This window comes from Sprattus sprattus (genome assembly GCF_963457725.1).
Source record: "Sprattus sprattus genome assembly, chromosome: 6".
Classification (NCBI taxonomy): domain Eukaryota; kingdom Metazoa; phylum Chordata; class Actinopteri; order Clupeiformes; family Clupeidae; genus Sprattus; species Sprattus sprattus.
Window position 1 is genome coordinate 16,837,054 of NC_137925.1, and position 15,070 is coordinate 16,852,123.

The 15,070-nt window shown below is 40.8% G+C and overlaps 1 protein-coding gene across 3 annotated transcripts; it reads left to right on the forward strand.

Annotated features, from left to right (window-relative positions):
- Positions 1-4,410: 4,410 nt before the first annotated feature.
- On the forward strand, positions 4,411-14,675 carry etf1a (eukaryotic translation termination factor 1a). 3 transcript variants are annotated; one of them, XM_080840742.1, is made up of 11 exons: positions 4,411-4,553; positions 4,940-5,042; positions 7,511-7,686; positions 8,492-8,631; positions 8,803-8,941; positions 10,284-10,474; positions 11,315-11,444; positions 11,899-12,072; positions 13,404-13,468; positions 13,570-13,717; positions 13,956-14,675. In XM_080840742.1, exons 2-11 carry the CDS (start codon positions 4,957-4,959, stop codon positions 14,036-14,038), a joined length of 1,332 nt encoding a protein of 443 aa, XP_080696868.1. In that variant the 5' UTR covers positions 4,411-4,553; positions 4,940-4,956; the 3' UTR covers positions 14,039-14,675. The 3 variants fall into 3 exon arrangements, with proteins under 3 accessions (XP_080696868.1, XP_080696870.1, XP_080696869.1); XM_080840744.1 differs by having other exon boundaries at positions 4,475-4,549; XM_080840743.1 differs by lacking the exon at positions 4,411-4,553 and adding an exon at positions 4,751-4,777.
- Positions 14,676-15,070: the final 395 nt, after the last annotated feature.

Genomic DNA, 15,070 nt, shown 5'->3' on the forward strand with positions numbered 1-15,070 from the left:
GATCTGCTCACATTTTAATACATAGGCACAATTTTGCCAATGTATAACATGCCGTTCGTTTTGGTGAGAAGCTCCTTAGAATGACTGCAACACGTTTCAAGTACTGAAGTGATCTCTTGCATACCTGAGGCTGCTTTTGAATTAACTTGTGTCAAACAATGCATTCACAATAGAGCACACAGTTAAACGTGCTTTTGAAATGTGCTTGTCATTCCATTTCATAGAGGGAGACAGAGCAATGGGGTCCTTTGAATCTGAAGAGAGGAGAGAATGTTTCTGTGAAGGTTGTGTACAAAGCATAAAGAAGAGACTGCAAACCATTCACATCAGGACTGTAGAGAGACACTATACCAGCCGACCAATCTAGAAATACCCCTAACCTTAAGAACGGGGGGAGGGTCGATCTCGCTTTTCTGAGATCCATGATGCCGACTGTGTATAGAACTAGTGCCGATCGCAGTGCTCTTAAGACTCCTGTGCTTTTTCTCTATTTCCCCGTCGCCTGCAGTCATCAGTCCCACAGAGATTTCTGACTGAGCGTTGCCAACCAACTCAATTTCCCACTGGCATCGATCTGTCAGTCCTTCCCCACAGAGGGCTGTGCCATGTTTCTGCCAGGAGTGAGATGATGGATGGTCTTTTGGCCTTTTAGTGGCGCAGGACTCCCCATGAGACAGAGAGATGCTGTGGTCAGTGGAGTCTGGGTCAAAAATGAGCTTCACAGCATCTAGAATAACAGTGCACTGAAATGAATACTACAACTGACAACAACAGCGATAATAATGATTATGATTATAGTGGTATCCATAAGGCAATAATCAGTAAGCTACTTTTTTTTTCTGGTTAAACAAAACAATACACTCTTATAAATGTAATTATTGATATGATTGTATTCATATGAATAACTCTGATCACACCGTTTGACTTGTACATAGAAGTACAATTGTAACTGGGATACTGTGTTTACACCATTTACACATTTCCTCAGTCCAGATTTGTCTCTGTTCTGGTCGCCACAATCCAAACTAAAAGAAAAGAAGGTGAAAAGTAAGGATGAGAGCCAAAAACCCTGTAAACATAAAATGATATACGTCTCCTGTGAGGGTCAGCACTGACCTTAGAGTTTGTAAATTGTTGTTAGGATCTTCCAGTAAAGCAAAGAGGAGATAAATCTCTAGAGATTGGAGAGTTGATGTGTTTTTACAGCGTTTTGCAGAGTTGCAGTGTTTTTAGAGCCTTAGCTAGACCGGAACAAACCTCTTTTGTGACTCCACAGCCTGTCAAGAAGTTTCTTTTGATGTATTTTGATATTTCTCATTTACTTTCTTGTGTCAGCTGCATTTTCATTTTCTACCCAAGATTTTCCAGTTTACAGTGTAGCTGTTGCAGTGCACTGGAGAGTATTTCCACTCTCCAATTCTGAAGATCATTGCTATCCAAAACAAGCGTCTTATTTTGAAGTGAGGCGACTCAAGGACAGACCTCAGGTATGCAAAACTACTCCCATGGGACTGCAGACACCATGCCTGTTGAACAGAGTACAAGAGAGAGTAGAAGAAAGAGCAGAACAGCATACAGTACAGTAGAACAAAGTAAAAGAAAACATACGCAAGGCAGCATTTTCCAATACGACCCACTGCCACGTCTTGTTATTAAAACATTTGTACATTAAATTAATCAATTTTATTGTACGAATATTTTTTTTTTTTACTCAGAATTGCAATGCAGAGCTGCTGAATACTTTAATTCTGCAAAAGCATTTCCACCCAAATCCCTTTCTAGTAGGTGAGAGTGTGGACACTGAATGACAATATGTAACTGAAAAGGAATTGCATGCAGTTGAAGTATAAACCGGAAGCTTTGTTGGTTTACTGAGTTTATCTTTGAACTTTGAATCGTTCACGGATACTCATACACCCACATTAGTTTTTTCAGTGTGTGGTTTTCGCTTTTGAGCCCAGAGTATAAAAGCCTTAGTCAAATCCTGTAAGTCATTGTAGCTCAGATCCAATTGAACCAGGTGTTGGCGTTGGCAGTATGGAGAGCTAACACTATGATATCACAAGATGGTTCACTGAGATTACAAGCATCAAGGCTGCGTTGACACATGAAAGGATACAATTCCAATTTTGCAAGGGTATTATGTAATTGAGAAAGATTTTATCTGTAGTCCTAGCCTACTTTTGTGGCAAGACTTGACCACAGCTATCAGTCGATGAATACCCATTTCTTGTGTGTTGTATGTTTCATATCAGACATGTCCTACATCTTATTTTTCTTCTAGACCAGTGGTTCTTAACCTGGGTTTGATCAAACCCCAGGGGTTCGTTGAGTCACTATCAGGGGTTCGGCATGGGGCAAGACACACACACAGCATAGCCCGGTTCACACTAGTAATGTCGGGTTGTTTTTATATACCTATGTTTTGAAGAAATCATATTCTATGTTTCCAATTACGAAGGGTTCGGTGAATGCACTGATGAAGCTTGCAGGGTTCAGTACCTCCAATAAAGTTAAGAACCACTGTTCTAGAGTGCCTGGGCTGATTCCTGTCCTGGAGAAATGGCTGCCCAGAATCTTCTGACTAGCCTCTGACGAGCGACCAAGCAGGAAACGAAGAAACAGGCCTAATTCTAATTCTCCATTCTCTTTCTCCAATGCTTTGCCCACTGCTGCCCCACACAAAGAAAACCAAAGATATTTTTTATAAAGACTTGGCTTCTTTTCTGTTGGAGACATGCATGCATTAGCCGTGTGGCTTTGTGATTCATCAGTTGTCAGAAAATTGACTTTCTCTCTTGTGCACGATAACAGTGTATAGAGCCACAAAGTACTCCTGAATGCTGAGGTGAACAAGTAGTAGACCTTTTCTTCAAAGTTCCCAGACTCTTACCTGAACATCTGCGCAAAGAGTCTATTTTGTGCATCAAAGTCAATGCCACACTCTGTCAACTTTTCCTCATAGAAAACCAGCTGTCTCTTCTCCAGGTTCTGGAAAGCCAATTTTCCTCCGCTCCGTGATGTCTTCATTTGCTTAATAACTTTTTCAGCATGAGTTCTGTCAGGGATCCTTTTGTACATCGTAAATACCTCTCATTTCTGTGACCCTTTGGACACATTCAGGTGGCAAATGATTGACGACTGCAGGTCGAGATGTTATCCACAGTGATATTTGTGAGCAGGATTTCCACTGATGTTGGCTTGTTTATGTTTGCAAATCTTGGATAATTGAGGAAATCCAGTGCCGACACTCATCCAGGCCATCAAAGATGAATATGACCTTGACCTCATCGATATTAATATATTTTACAGCATGAATTCACACACTCATATTTTACACTTAGAATGTGATATATTACAGTAGGAACAATTTATGTACAAAATATGTATTAACTACCATTTCCTTCTGGTGGATCAAAATCCTGCTCGACATTATTGCTGCAATGACGATAATGTTTAAATTGCTAGAGAGACATGTCAATGCTGATGGAGATTATTTCACTATTAATGACTTAAGAATATAAGAATCAAGTGCCTTGTATTATTATTTACCTTATATGAATTATGTGCTTATGAAAGCAGGAACATGGCTTTTCTGTGCGTATGAGTAACTTCGAATATTAGGTGCCACTTTTTCTGCATATGTACAAGAGCATGTTTAGACCAGAGGAGATAAGAAGGGTCGAACTGTGCTTCTACCGACCTTGTGCAAAACTGCCATCCTTGCAAGACAAATTGTCTTGGCTACATGCAATATTAAATTACTTAGCATCAGCCTATGTTAAATAGATTTAGGTTCCATTTCCACTAGAAGACATTCTAATTTCTGTACTCAACCCTGTTTCAACTGTTGTGAGGCATGTCTTTTAACTGTCTCGGATAGTCTAGGCCTACTTTGATTCTGGGGTCACATCTCATTAACCATCTCCCCGCTTCCCATGAAATGCATTAATTCACAGCAGTCTCCTCAAATGCATACAGGTCAAGTGTCAAAGGCCGTAATGAAGAATGGCTTTATTGATGAGCCTGCTCTATTGTAGATTCATAGAGATAAATGCCAACCCAAATATCTAGTGATGAAAGGAACATTTAGGCAAAGTAGGCTTACTAAGGTTTTTCTCCAATAGGCCAGGCTACTCTGTTTGTGGCCCTATTGATTTTCGATCATGAATTAAGTAAGGATCCATAATGTTTCACATCCTACACAGATGCAAGAACTAGATTATGTAAAAAAAAAAAAAAAGAAAACGTTTTTAAGACTGTGGCTCAGTTTCGAAGCACTACAACTCCCATGAGGCGTTATGATTATTGTCCCCTGACAAGCTTACAGCCTGGCCAATTAGAGTAGTCTATCGTAGCGTTTCTATGCGGGTTTCTAGGAAGTAGAAAATCTGAGATCCACCTCCCACATGTGAACCTCTTCGCACCACGCGTAGCTCGTGGAAGACGGAACCGGCGAGGAGAGGCAACGTCACATAGCAGACGAACGAAACAAAAATCGCGGCGGTCGTAGCGCAGAAAGACCCCGAGTGGTGCGGCGGAGCCCGAGGCAGGTAAAATAAAAGTATTTCTTCCTCTGAGAAATGGATTCATCATTTCAATAATACGTTTCGGTAAGAGAGGGTACAACGAAAACTATTGTAAGACAACGTATGTGGTAGGTAACAGGGTGGACTCTAGGGCCTGGGGAGAAAGAGGGCCTAGTTTTGCCCGCGCACTTTACTGACACCGTCAGCCGGTGTCGGGTCTTTCTATCTCGGGTGGTTGCCTACGCCAGGTGAGACCTGAGCGGAAATACATAACAGTATTGGGGCAACACCGCAGCCTGTTGTTGTACACTGTAAAATCGATGATATAGTCACTGTAGGTGTTATTCTTGTTACATGTAAGCGGGAGTGTCTTTGCTGTTTTTACATCCAGTTTTTTGCTCTTTCCTAAGCGATTACAACAGGAAAGATGGCGGACGACCCGAGCGCGGCGGACAGGAACGTGGAAATATGGAAAATCAAGAAGCTGATTAAAAGTTTGGAAGCAGCAAGAGGGTATGTAAACAACATTTTTATATACTTAAGTCGGTTTCGTTGTTTCAACGTGGGCGCAAGGTTAAAGCCCAAGTATGTGTAGACCGCTGGAAGCCAGCTGTTGTAGAGAAGGCCGGGGATTTGGGAGGAGCAGGCAACCGGCGAGTTCGGTGCAGCCACGAGACTTCGTGCCATAGATTTTGGTTTAGGATGGTGGTGTTTTTTTCTATAGAAATTAGGTATTTGAAGTGTTTACTTTGATCTCTGTTGTGCGATTGTTTTGTTGAATGGAAGATTCTTAAGTATTAGAGGCCGCGATGCAGGCCTCTCTCACGCGATTCATGGCACGCTGTAGCGTTTTAATTAATAGGTTCCATCCCGTCAGCGCGAAAAGTACATTTTAAGAGTTGCAAGCCGTCATGTTGTAGTTTTGACTAAATCACTTATCCCTGGAAAAGCAGAACATGGCTCTGATGGACGACGAATTGCACCGTGTTAGCGTAGCTGACGTTAGCTTATAGGCAGAACTGGCTTCAGAACCTGATGACAATATTGTCGCATGTTTCACGCTTCACTATATAAGACCGGCCAAACCTGGTCGTATGGTGGCCTTGGCTCACTCCATAATTGTATACCAGGCACACAATAGCAATTGAATGGAGGTGTTTTTTCTTAATCAATGTTTCTTTGATTTGTGCCAAGTTATTTCCAGCTCAGTACTTCAGGGCCTATAGACTCTGTATATTCCACAGTAGCCCTGTGTCCAGACAACATTAAACCCTCTCAAACGCCGTAACTGATTAATTGGTAGCGTTATTGTATAGTGGAATAGTGTGTTACTTTCGACCGTCAGTGTGGTACCTTAGGCAAAGATAACTAACAGTACCCATGCACAGCTGTTATGGTGAGTTTCACTCGTAGACCATCGCTTTCGGCAATTCTATGAATAAAACCGATTTCACAGAACAAAACGAGTAGTTTGGCAGAAAGTTTAGTTTTGTTCGACTTACGTTATTAAAGTGAGACACAAGCCCATAGTTTATAATGGAGGTAGTGACTGCAAGTTTGACGAAAGCGCTTTGTCACCGACACGGTCTAGATGTGGGTATCACGACTATATTATTATAAACATGAAAGCTTGGCCCTCTTAATCGAAACAGTTAACACAAACTTGGTGAACTTATTGTTTTACACTAGTTCTGTTCCATTGCACATTGTGACCAGGGCTTTAGGTGATGGAATTACTGCCACACTCGCCACATTACATACAGTCCCTGCTGCCCGACATTGACTGGTCAGTTTTCCCTGCTGCGTAAATGCAACGTCAGCGCGACCAGCATTTCACCTTCTTTTTTGACAGTCGCATGTGTGAGAGAACACACAATGTGTCATTATGGTTAAGTCCTTCATGCAAGAGCGCCTCCTGGTACTGTGCGTGCGTCATGTTTTGTAGTAGTGTGTAGTTGTTTTGGTGTGGATGGGTTCACTTACCATGAGGTGTCTTTATATATGTTTTGAAGTCAGCTTGTCCAAAGTCATACTTTAAAATAATAATAAATAAACCAGTGCAGTGTAAATAGGCTCATATATAACCTTGTTATTAGTTCTCAATACAAACAATAGTGTATATGTGTAAATGTGTCATTGGATCAGGCTGAGTTTTTTTTTTTCATCCGCCAAACTAGGGCTCTTAGTGCTCAGTATAGCTACTTAATTCATCACTTGCCATTATCCTTTATGGCTTTCTCACACATTCATTATCATTTTTAAACATTAAAGATCTGTCTTTGTCAGACTATACCTACCTTTTTAAGTGTCTGATACCCTGTATCGAAAGTGATTGTGGCATGATTGTTGCCTGGTCATTGATACGCAGGAAGAGTGAGTTGAAAGTCCCGTGTTTGCTGGAGTATCAGTTCCTGCCAAACCCTGTATCTTTCAGACAATTTTACACTTTGTAATTTCGGCCAGGCGTTAGTGTTTTTTCTTTTCAGAAGTAATAACAGAAGTTGTAGCTCTTGCATAACTGCTCTCGCAACCTAACACTTCAAGTTGGTATTATGACTGTCTTGATGTATGATTGTTAATGGCTGTACATGGTTTAAATATGTATTTGTTCTCAATGTAAGCACTCCATCGTAATGGCACAAGTATCCACTTTTGAGTACTTGAACAGACCGTTATAATGTCTGTCATGTCGTTCCTAAAATTCCAGTCACCCAACAGTCTTACAAATCACTTAATTGATATAGGGTCAGTGTGTGTGCAAAGAACAGATTGTTACCCTCGACCACTTCCTGCTTTTCTCTGTTTACTAGTCATTATGGATTCTCAGTACTACATACTAGCATACCTTCTGTAAGACCAAGGAAGTTTGTTTTCCAGTAGTAAATAGCATGTTTCTTGAAGGTCAAACCATTTACCCTAATTACTAGATTAGTAGTTTTAAAGTTGTAGGTGTAAAGTCTTTTTTTCCTCTTATTCTTCAGGAATGGCACCAGTATGATCTCCCTCATCATCCCTCCCAAGGATCAGATTTCCAGAGTGTCCAAGATGCTGGCTGATGAATTCGGCACCGCCTCCAACATCAAGAGCAGAGTCAACAGGCTGTCTGTGCTTGGCGCCATCACCTCCGTACAGCAGAGACTCAAACTCTACAACAAAGGTGACTGCCCAGCTGGGAAGGTGTCTTGCTGTTGGTTTTGTCCTGGCTTGTCTTTCATGTTAACTTGGCTGATTGAAATCCAGTAGTGTTTTTGTAATTATTTAGATTTTAATCAGTTTTGTTTTTATAAAGAACACACAGACAAGTGTCAAGCAATTCACACAATTCACCTGCATAAAGAAAACAGAATAATATTTATAATTTTCATTGAAGCAAACAGTAATGACATGTACTTATTTCGAAATCCAGCAATCCAGAAAACTAGGGCTCTTAGTGTTCAGTATAGCTACTTAATTGATCACTTGCTATTATCCTTTATGGCTTTCTCACACATTTATCATCACTTTTAAACATTCAAAAACTGTCTGTCAGACATACCTTTTAAGTGTCAGATACCCTGTATCGAAAGTGATTGTGGCATGATTGTTGCCTGGTCATTGATACGCAGGAAGAGTGAGTTGAAAGTCCCGTGTTTGCTGGAGTATCAGTTCCTGCCAAACCCTGTATCTTTCAGACAATTTTACACTTTGTAATTTCGGCCAGGTGTTGGTGTGATGAGTTTCAGTGCTGGTCAAGAGCGCACACTGTTTAAAGCTAGAATTGAACAAAAACACAGAAACAAGTGTCAAGCAATTCACACTTCACTTGCATAAAGAAAATTGAATAATATTTTATAATTTTCATTGAAGCAAACAGTAATGACATGTACTTATTTCGAAATCCAGCAATGTGCTAATGGTCAGAAAGTCCTTGACCTGGTAGTTTATGGTTGACTCATGCAGCCTTCCTCTTCCTTATTTTGCAGTCCCCCCTAATGGCTTAGTGGTGTACTGTGGTACCATCGTCACCGAGGAGGGCAAGGAGAAGAAAGTCAACATTGACTTTGAGCCTTTTAAACCCATCAACACCTCTCTCTATCTCTGCGACAACAAGTTCCACACCGAGGTGCGAAAGGCAGTGTTTGTGTGCCGTGTGCATATGGATTGAGCGTGTGCGTGTGTTTGTGTCTGCCTGCTGTAGCAGCTGTTGACATTCCTCCTTGAGTTCATCTCCTTGTCCGTTATTACAAGCAAAGCTGTGTTAATCTTGCCATCTCTCGTGTCTCTCATCCCATAGGCGCTGACAGCCTTGCTGTCCGACGACAGTAAGTTCGGTTTCATTGTGATTGACGGGAGTGGCGCTTTGTTCGGGACTCTGCAAGGGAACACCAGGGAAGTTCTACACAAATTCACCGTGGATCTCCCCAAGAAGCATGGTAAAGTCTTCCGTCCATCATCATCACCAACATGGGAACACACCATTAGTGACCAAATACCCTAGTCAAAATGTTGTATATTTATACAAATACGAAATTTTGTAGATTATGTTTTAATAAACTCTGGACAGTAAGTGTCTTGGCCTGAGTGCCTTAGGGTCCTAGTTTGAGAGCGGAAACGGCAGCAAATGTGCAACATGGCACAAAAAATGAATGCTTTAGAGCGTGAGGTCAAAGTGTGGTCAAAGGCTCCAAGTAGGCAGAGCCAGGACGAAGTTAATATTTGAAAGGCTTGGTTAAAGCTGTCCTATAGCATCGCTAGACAATCCCTTTACCCTGAATGCATCAGACGAGATTACAACGCGTTCTGGACAGTGTTCGCCAGGAGTGCTTTTAAAAGGAATAAGCTGTAGTAAATCTTCTGTTGTTCTAAATGAACAAGCAGTGACATTCCTTGACACGGGCAGTGATGGTTTATAATTGACGCATTCAACTGTTTTAAGTTAGAGAAGATATGTTGCCATGCCTTTATCCAAAATCCATACCTCAGTGGAATTTTTTTATTTATCGCAAAGACAACACACTCGAAAAGAAAAGGCCATTTTTCGTCTGAGGTTCCACCGCCAAACTAGGGCTCTTAGTGTTCAATATAGCTACTTAATTCATCACTTGCTATTATCTTTTATGGCTTTCTCACACACTTATTATCACTTTTAAACATTGAAAAACTGTCTGTCAGACATACCTTTTAAGTGTCTGATACCCTGTATCGAAAGTGATTGTGGCATGATTGTTGCCTGGTCATTGATACGCAGGAAGAGTGAGTTGAAAGTCCCGTGTTTGCTGGATTATCAGTTCCTGCTAAACCCTGTATCTTTCAGACAATTTTACACTTTGTAATTTCGGCCAGGCGTTGGTGTGATAAGTTTCAGTGCTGGTCAGAGCACACACTGTTTAAAGCTAGAATTGAATCCATGAAATGTGTAGACTCAAACGTAAAATGAGATGCAGTGGTCTGTATGCTTGAGGGAAAAGTGTTGCGACAGCTGTAGCTTCCTCCAGTAAATGAGCTGTGTTCTGGTCTGCAGATCGGTATGTTTAATCAGGTGTGTTTTTCAGGAATACCACAATGTCTTTATAACCAGGTTGGGCATTTGTTCCATCCTGGCATGGTTCTTAAAGCAGCAACCAGTAAACCTGACTACCAGGGTCTAAACACTTGTGGTTTGTGTCCTGGTTGACTCATTTGTCTTGCTACTGCAGAAAGAGAAAACAATGGTTTTGAAACAGTGTTTTAAAAGCCTCTGGATTAATAAGGTGTCTGCTTTCTTCCACAACTCAGGCAGAGGAGGACAGTCTGCTTTGCGTTTCGCCCGTCTGAGGATGGAGAAGAGGCACAACTACGTGAGGAAGGTGGCTGAGACAGCGGTCACGCTCTTCGTCTCCAACGACAAGGTCAACGTGGCCGGCATGGTCCTGGCTGGTTCAGCTGACTTCAAAACCGAACTGAGTCAGTCGGATATGTTCGACCCGGTATGTTTATCTGTTTGGCATGGCGCTCACTGATAGCACCTTTTCAGTTTTATTTTAAATAAAGTTGTGCTATTATGTATTTATATCATAGTATACAATAATTAATACTAACATTAGTTCTGTCAAACTAACTGAACATTTACTTTCCGTTAAGCAAAGTTGAACTTCGTTGAACGCAGTTTCAACTAGTCTGTGAATTCATTGTTGAAATAACGTGGTTGCGGTCAGACACACACAGTGGTACTCTAACAAGCAGGGCCTAAAAATGTTGGTGTAGCTCTTAACAGCTTGAGAAAGCTCCTTTTGCACATGTTTATGGAAGCAAAAGCTAAACCACTGTTCTGCAAAGACCAGTGTGTTAAAAAAAGCATTGAGTTTCCACCACCAAACTAGGGTTCTTAGGGTTCAGTACAGCTACTAAATGTATCACTTGCTATTATCCTTTATGGCTTTCTCACACATTTATTATCACTTTTAAACTTAAAAGATCTCTTTTTGTCAGACTATACATACCTTTTAAGTGTTTGATACCCTGTATCGAAAGTGATTGTGGCATGATTGTTGCCTGGTCATTGATACGCAGGAAGAGTGAATTGAAAGTCCCGTGTTTGCTGGAGTATCAGTTCCTGCCAAACCCTGTATCTTTCAGACAATTTTGCAATTTGAAGTCCAACCCCAATGTCATTTGTCTACAACTTGACATGCACTAGATCTTTGATGGGTGTTTAGTTATTGGCCATTTCTTGTTATTTTTATTAGAAATAATGTCAGTTGCCAGTGTTCAATGATCCTCATAATAACTGTTATGTGTGCTGTCTTTGGTGTGTTACCCTTCCACAGAGGTTACAAGCTAAAGTGTTGAAGCTGGTAGATATCTCATACGGAGGAGAGAATGGATTCAATCAAGCTATAGAACTCTCTGCGGAAGTGCTGATGAACGTCAAGTTTATCCAGGAGAAGAAACTCATAGGTCTGTCCTTGTGATTTGTCTGTCTGTGTATTTGTTTGCCTGAGTGTCCCCTCATCCAACACTTGACAGGGCCTTTGTTATTTAACTGTTAATTCTAAATACCCAGTTTTTCCATAATAATCGTTTGCAAACATGGCCAGTTCTTCTCTGTGTGTGTGTGTGTGTGTGTGTGTGTGTGTGTGTGTGTGTGTGTGTGTGTGTATATAAGAACTACAGTGTTTACCCTAGGCTATGTTCCATGTGGAACTACAGCAACAGGTTTTGTATGAAAGGGCGTGTGTCTGTGTGTTTGCCTTTTGCTCTCATGTCACCGTCCTCACGACTTTATTTAAGATTAAGGTTTTTGTTATGGAGAATAACCTTTGTGACTGGGAGCAAAGCCATAACAGTTTGCTGCTCCAGTAGTGAGGATAGTGGTGATATTCTTTTCACACTCTTGTTTGTTTCTCAAAAGGGCGGTATTTTGACGAGATCAGCCAGGACACGGGGAAGTACTGCTATGGCGTGGAGGACACCCTCAAAGCCCTGGAGATGGGAGCTGTGGAGATCCTTATTGTGTTTGAGAACCTAGACACTATGAGATACATCCTGAGAGTCCATGGTGCAGAGCTCCTCGATATGGAGAATGGTACATAGACAATTACATATCACTCTACAAGTATGTCATCCTTACTAGGGGTGTAACTGTTCTGAAACTGCAATACAACCTTCCACGGTCACGATTCAGTCACCGTTCCCCCCAGACCATTCAACTGTTTTAAGTTGGAGAAGATATGTTGCCATGCCTATATCCAAAATCCATACCTCAGTGGAATTAATTTATCGCCAGAGTTTAAGACAACTCTCTCGGAAAGAGCAAGCTAATTTTGTCTGAGTTTCCACCGCCAAACTAGGGCTCTAAGTGTTCAGTATAGCTACTTAATTCATCACTTGCTATTATCCTTTATGGCTTTCTCATACTCATCACTTTTAAACTTTAAAAATCTGTCTTTGTCAGACTAAACATACCTTTAAGTGTCTGATACCCTGTATGGAAAGTGATTATGGCATGATTGTTGCCTGGTCATTGATACGCAGGAAGAGTGAGTTGAAAGTCCCGTGTTTGCTGGAGTATCAGTTCCTGCCAAACCCTGTATCTTTCAGACAATTTTGCAATTTGAAGTCCAACCCCAACATGCTGCCACCACTTCAGAGTGGGACATCTAACAAAATCTACAAGGATATTGCATATCGTTTCTTCCACTTTTTATGGTCAACGTTTATACTTGCACACTAGAAACTAAAATTCTATAAAATATTTCACCTGGAAAGTTGGCTGTGCACCAGTCGTTGTCTAACAGCTTTAGCATGCTAGGCGCTTTGTTTCCGGATAGCTGGATTAGTCACACTCGGTGGACAATGATTTGGCGTCAACCTGCCGACATTATTCAACCTAAGTCGTATATTTCTGTGGATACACTTAAAACATTTCATTTTTGATTTGATCACCTGAAAGTGTTGATTAGCAGAACAAGACAAAAACAGACCCACTACAATGTGCCTTCATGTGTGCATTTTAGTCAGTTCCTTGTGCCTGCTCTGCATAAACAAGCACAAGCTGCAGTTCAGAAATGATCAACAGGCCGAGCCTTCTAATGGAGCATAACTGATATTTGTGTTATTTATTTTTCTTATTTAGTTTTTTCCTATTGATAATATGCTCATCATTGCTAGTAAGTGCCTTAACATTTACAGTTAAGATTCATGGCCAATGAGCTATTGTTGAAAAAAACATGAAACACTAAATTTCCGCATTTTTATTTTTTTTCCGTTTTGTTTGTTTTCTCTGCTGTACATACCAAACCGTCACATCCCTAAGCCTACTTATTGATGGTAGCATAACACAGAACATGTGGAGCCGGAATTCACAGCTGTTGTTCACTTGTTCACAGCCTTTTCTACACTTCTTATTTTATATAGATGAGAAGACCATTTATTTGACGCCAGAACAGGAGAAGGACAAATCTCATTTCACAGACAAAGAGGTTAGTGCGAATACTACATTTCTGTGTTATGTTTGACATAAATGTCAATGATAACAGGACCTTTTGAAATGACCATATTTTGCTACTGTGTGTGTGTGCAGACAGGACAGGAGCACGAGCTCTTAGAGTGTATGCCTTTGCTGGAATGGTTTGCCAATAACTACAAGACGTTTGGAGCCACGCTGGAGATAGTCACAGACAAGAGCCAGGAGGGATCACAGTTTGTCAAAGGCTTTGGTGGCATTGGGGGTGAGACTTGTTAATGATGTTCAAACTATATGGTGGCATTGGGGGTGAGACTGTTGTTAATGATGTTCAAACTCTATGGTGGCATTGGGGGTGAGACTGTTGTTAATGATGTTCAAACTCTATGGTGGCATTGGGGGTGAGACTGTTGTCAATGATGTTCAAACTCTACCAGTCCTCTGTGTGGTGGTTTGTTTCTCATCCTCCTTCTCTGTCTTTTCCTCTCTTCTCTTCTCTCTAGGAATCTTGAGGTACAGGGTGGACTTCACAGGCATGGACTACCAGGGAGATGACGACGAATTATTCGATTTGGATGACTACTAGGTAGTCGGTGACTAATGGGGAGATAAATGAGAAGAAAGAACGGATGAAGTAATTGAAGAAAGGAATGAAAAAGAATCTCTCCTGTAGTGAGAGAACATGGACCCCTTATCAACTGCAAACACTCACACAGATACATATACAAATACATATGCTGAAGAGGAGTGACTGTCTGGCAATCAAAAGGAGAGGACCCTTCATGAGTAACAAAATGACGCCCCAGCCTTAGAATACTCTGATAGGATTGAACTTGCCTTTTTTAGTTTGTTTTTCCCTTTTTATTTCTTTTCATTTTTTCTTTCGTTTTTGTAATACAACAGAACGTGTCCAAGTTATTCATGGTCCCATCTGAAGAAAACTTTGGACTCACTCCTCTTCTACAGAAATATATATAAATATTATATATTTTTCTTTATATCCCTCCCCCCAACATTCTTCTGTTCCCCACGGGTCTGTTTTTGCATTGCTATTTCCTATTTCATTCTTTTTTTTATTTTAAAACAGGCAACTGATGCTGCTGTATTTTATGACCATTTGGCTTTTCTTTTTTTTTTTTACCTGGGTTTCTGTAGCGAATGGGGGACAAAAGTATTAAATTTGAACTGCTTAAAAAAAAAAAAAAAAATTGGTCCTTCATCCACTCCTGTTTTTCAACTGTCCTCTTTTTTCTCTTCTGGATGTCTTGCCAGCAATGCTGCATGACCAAATGAGATGGAAAAGCAAGATTTTCCCTGTCCAACGAGCAGTCTGTGTTGACAATCCTGAGAGCACATTCAGAGAGAAGCCATTATGTGAATATTCATATGTAGCCAGCGAAAAATATGGGGAATCAACTATGTTTCGATGAAATGCATTTTAGTGTCCTGTTCCCTGAATAAGACCCTTTGACTTTTTGCTGTTTTCATTTTGAAGTTGTAAGGGTTCTATAAAATAATTCAGATATGACTTGTATATGGCTGTTTTATGCTAATATGAGCTATGTATTGGAGGTGAGTCATACTGTGTGGCTGTTATATACCATTTGTGCGAACATCA

What these genes read in the sequence shown, in the direction of transcription:
- etf1a (XM_080840742.1), top strand. Translation starts at nt 4,957, where the DNA reads ATGGCGGACGACCCGAGCGCGGCGGACAGGAACGTGGAAATATGGAAA. An exon ending in ACTCAAACTCTACAACAAAG is followed by an intron (nt 7,687 to 8,491) that starts GTGACTGCCCAG and finishes CTTATTTTGCAG; the next exon opens with TCCCCCCTAATGGCTTAGTG. An exon ending in CTCATTTCACAGACAAAGAG is followed by an intron (nt 13,469 to 13,569) that starts GTTAGTGCGAAT and finishes GTGTGTGTGCAG; the next exon opens with ACAGGACAGGAGCACGAGCT.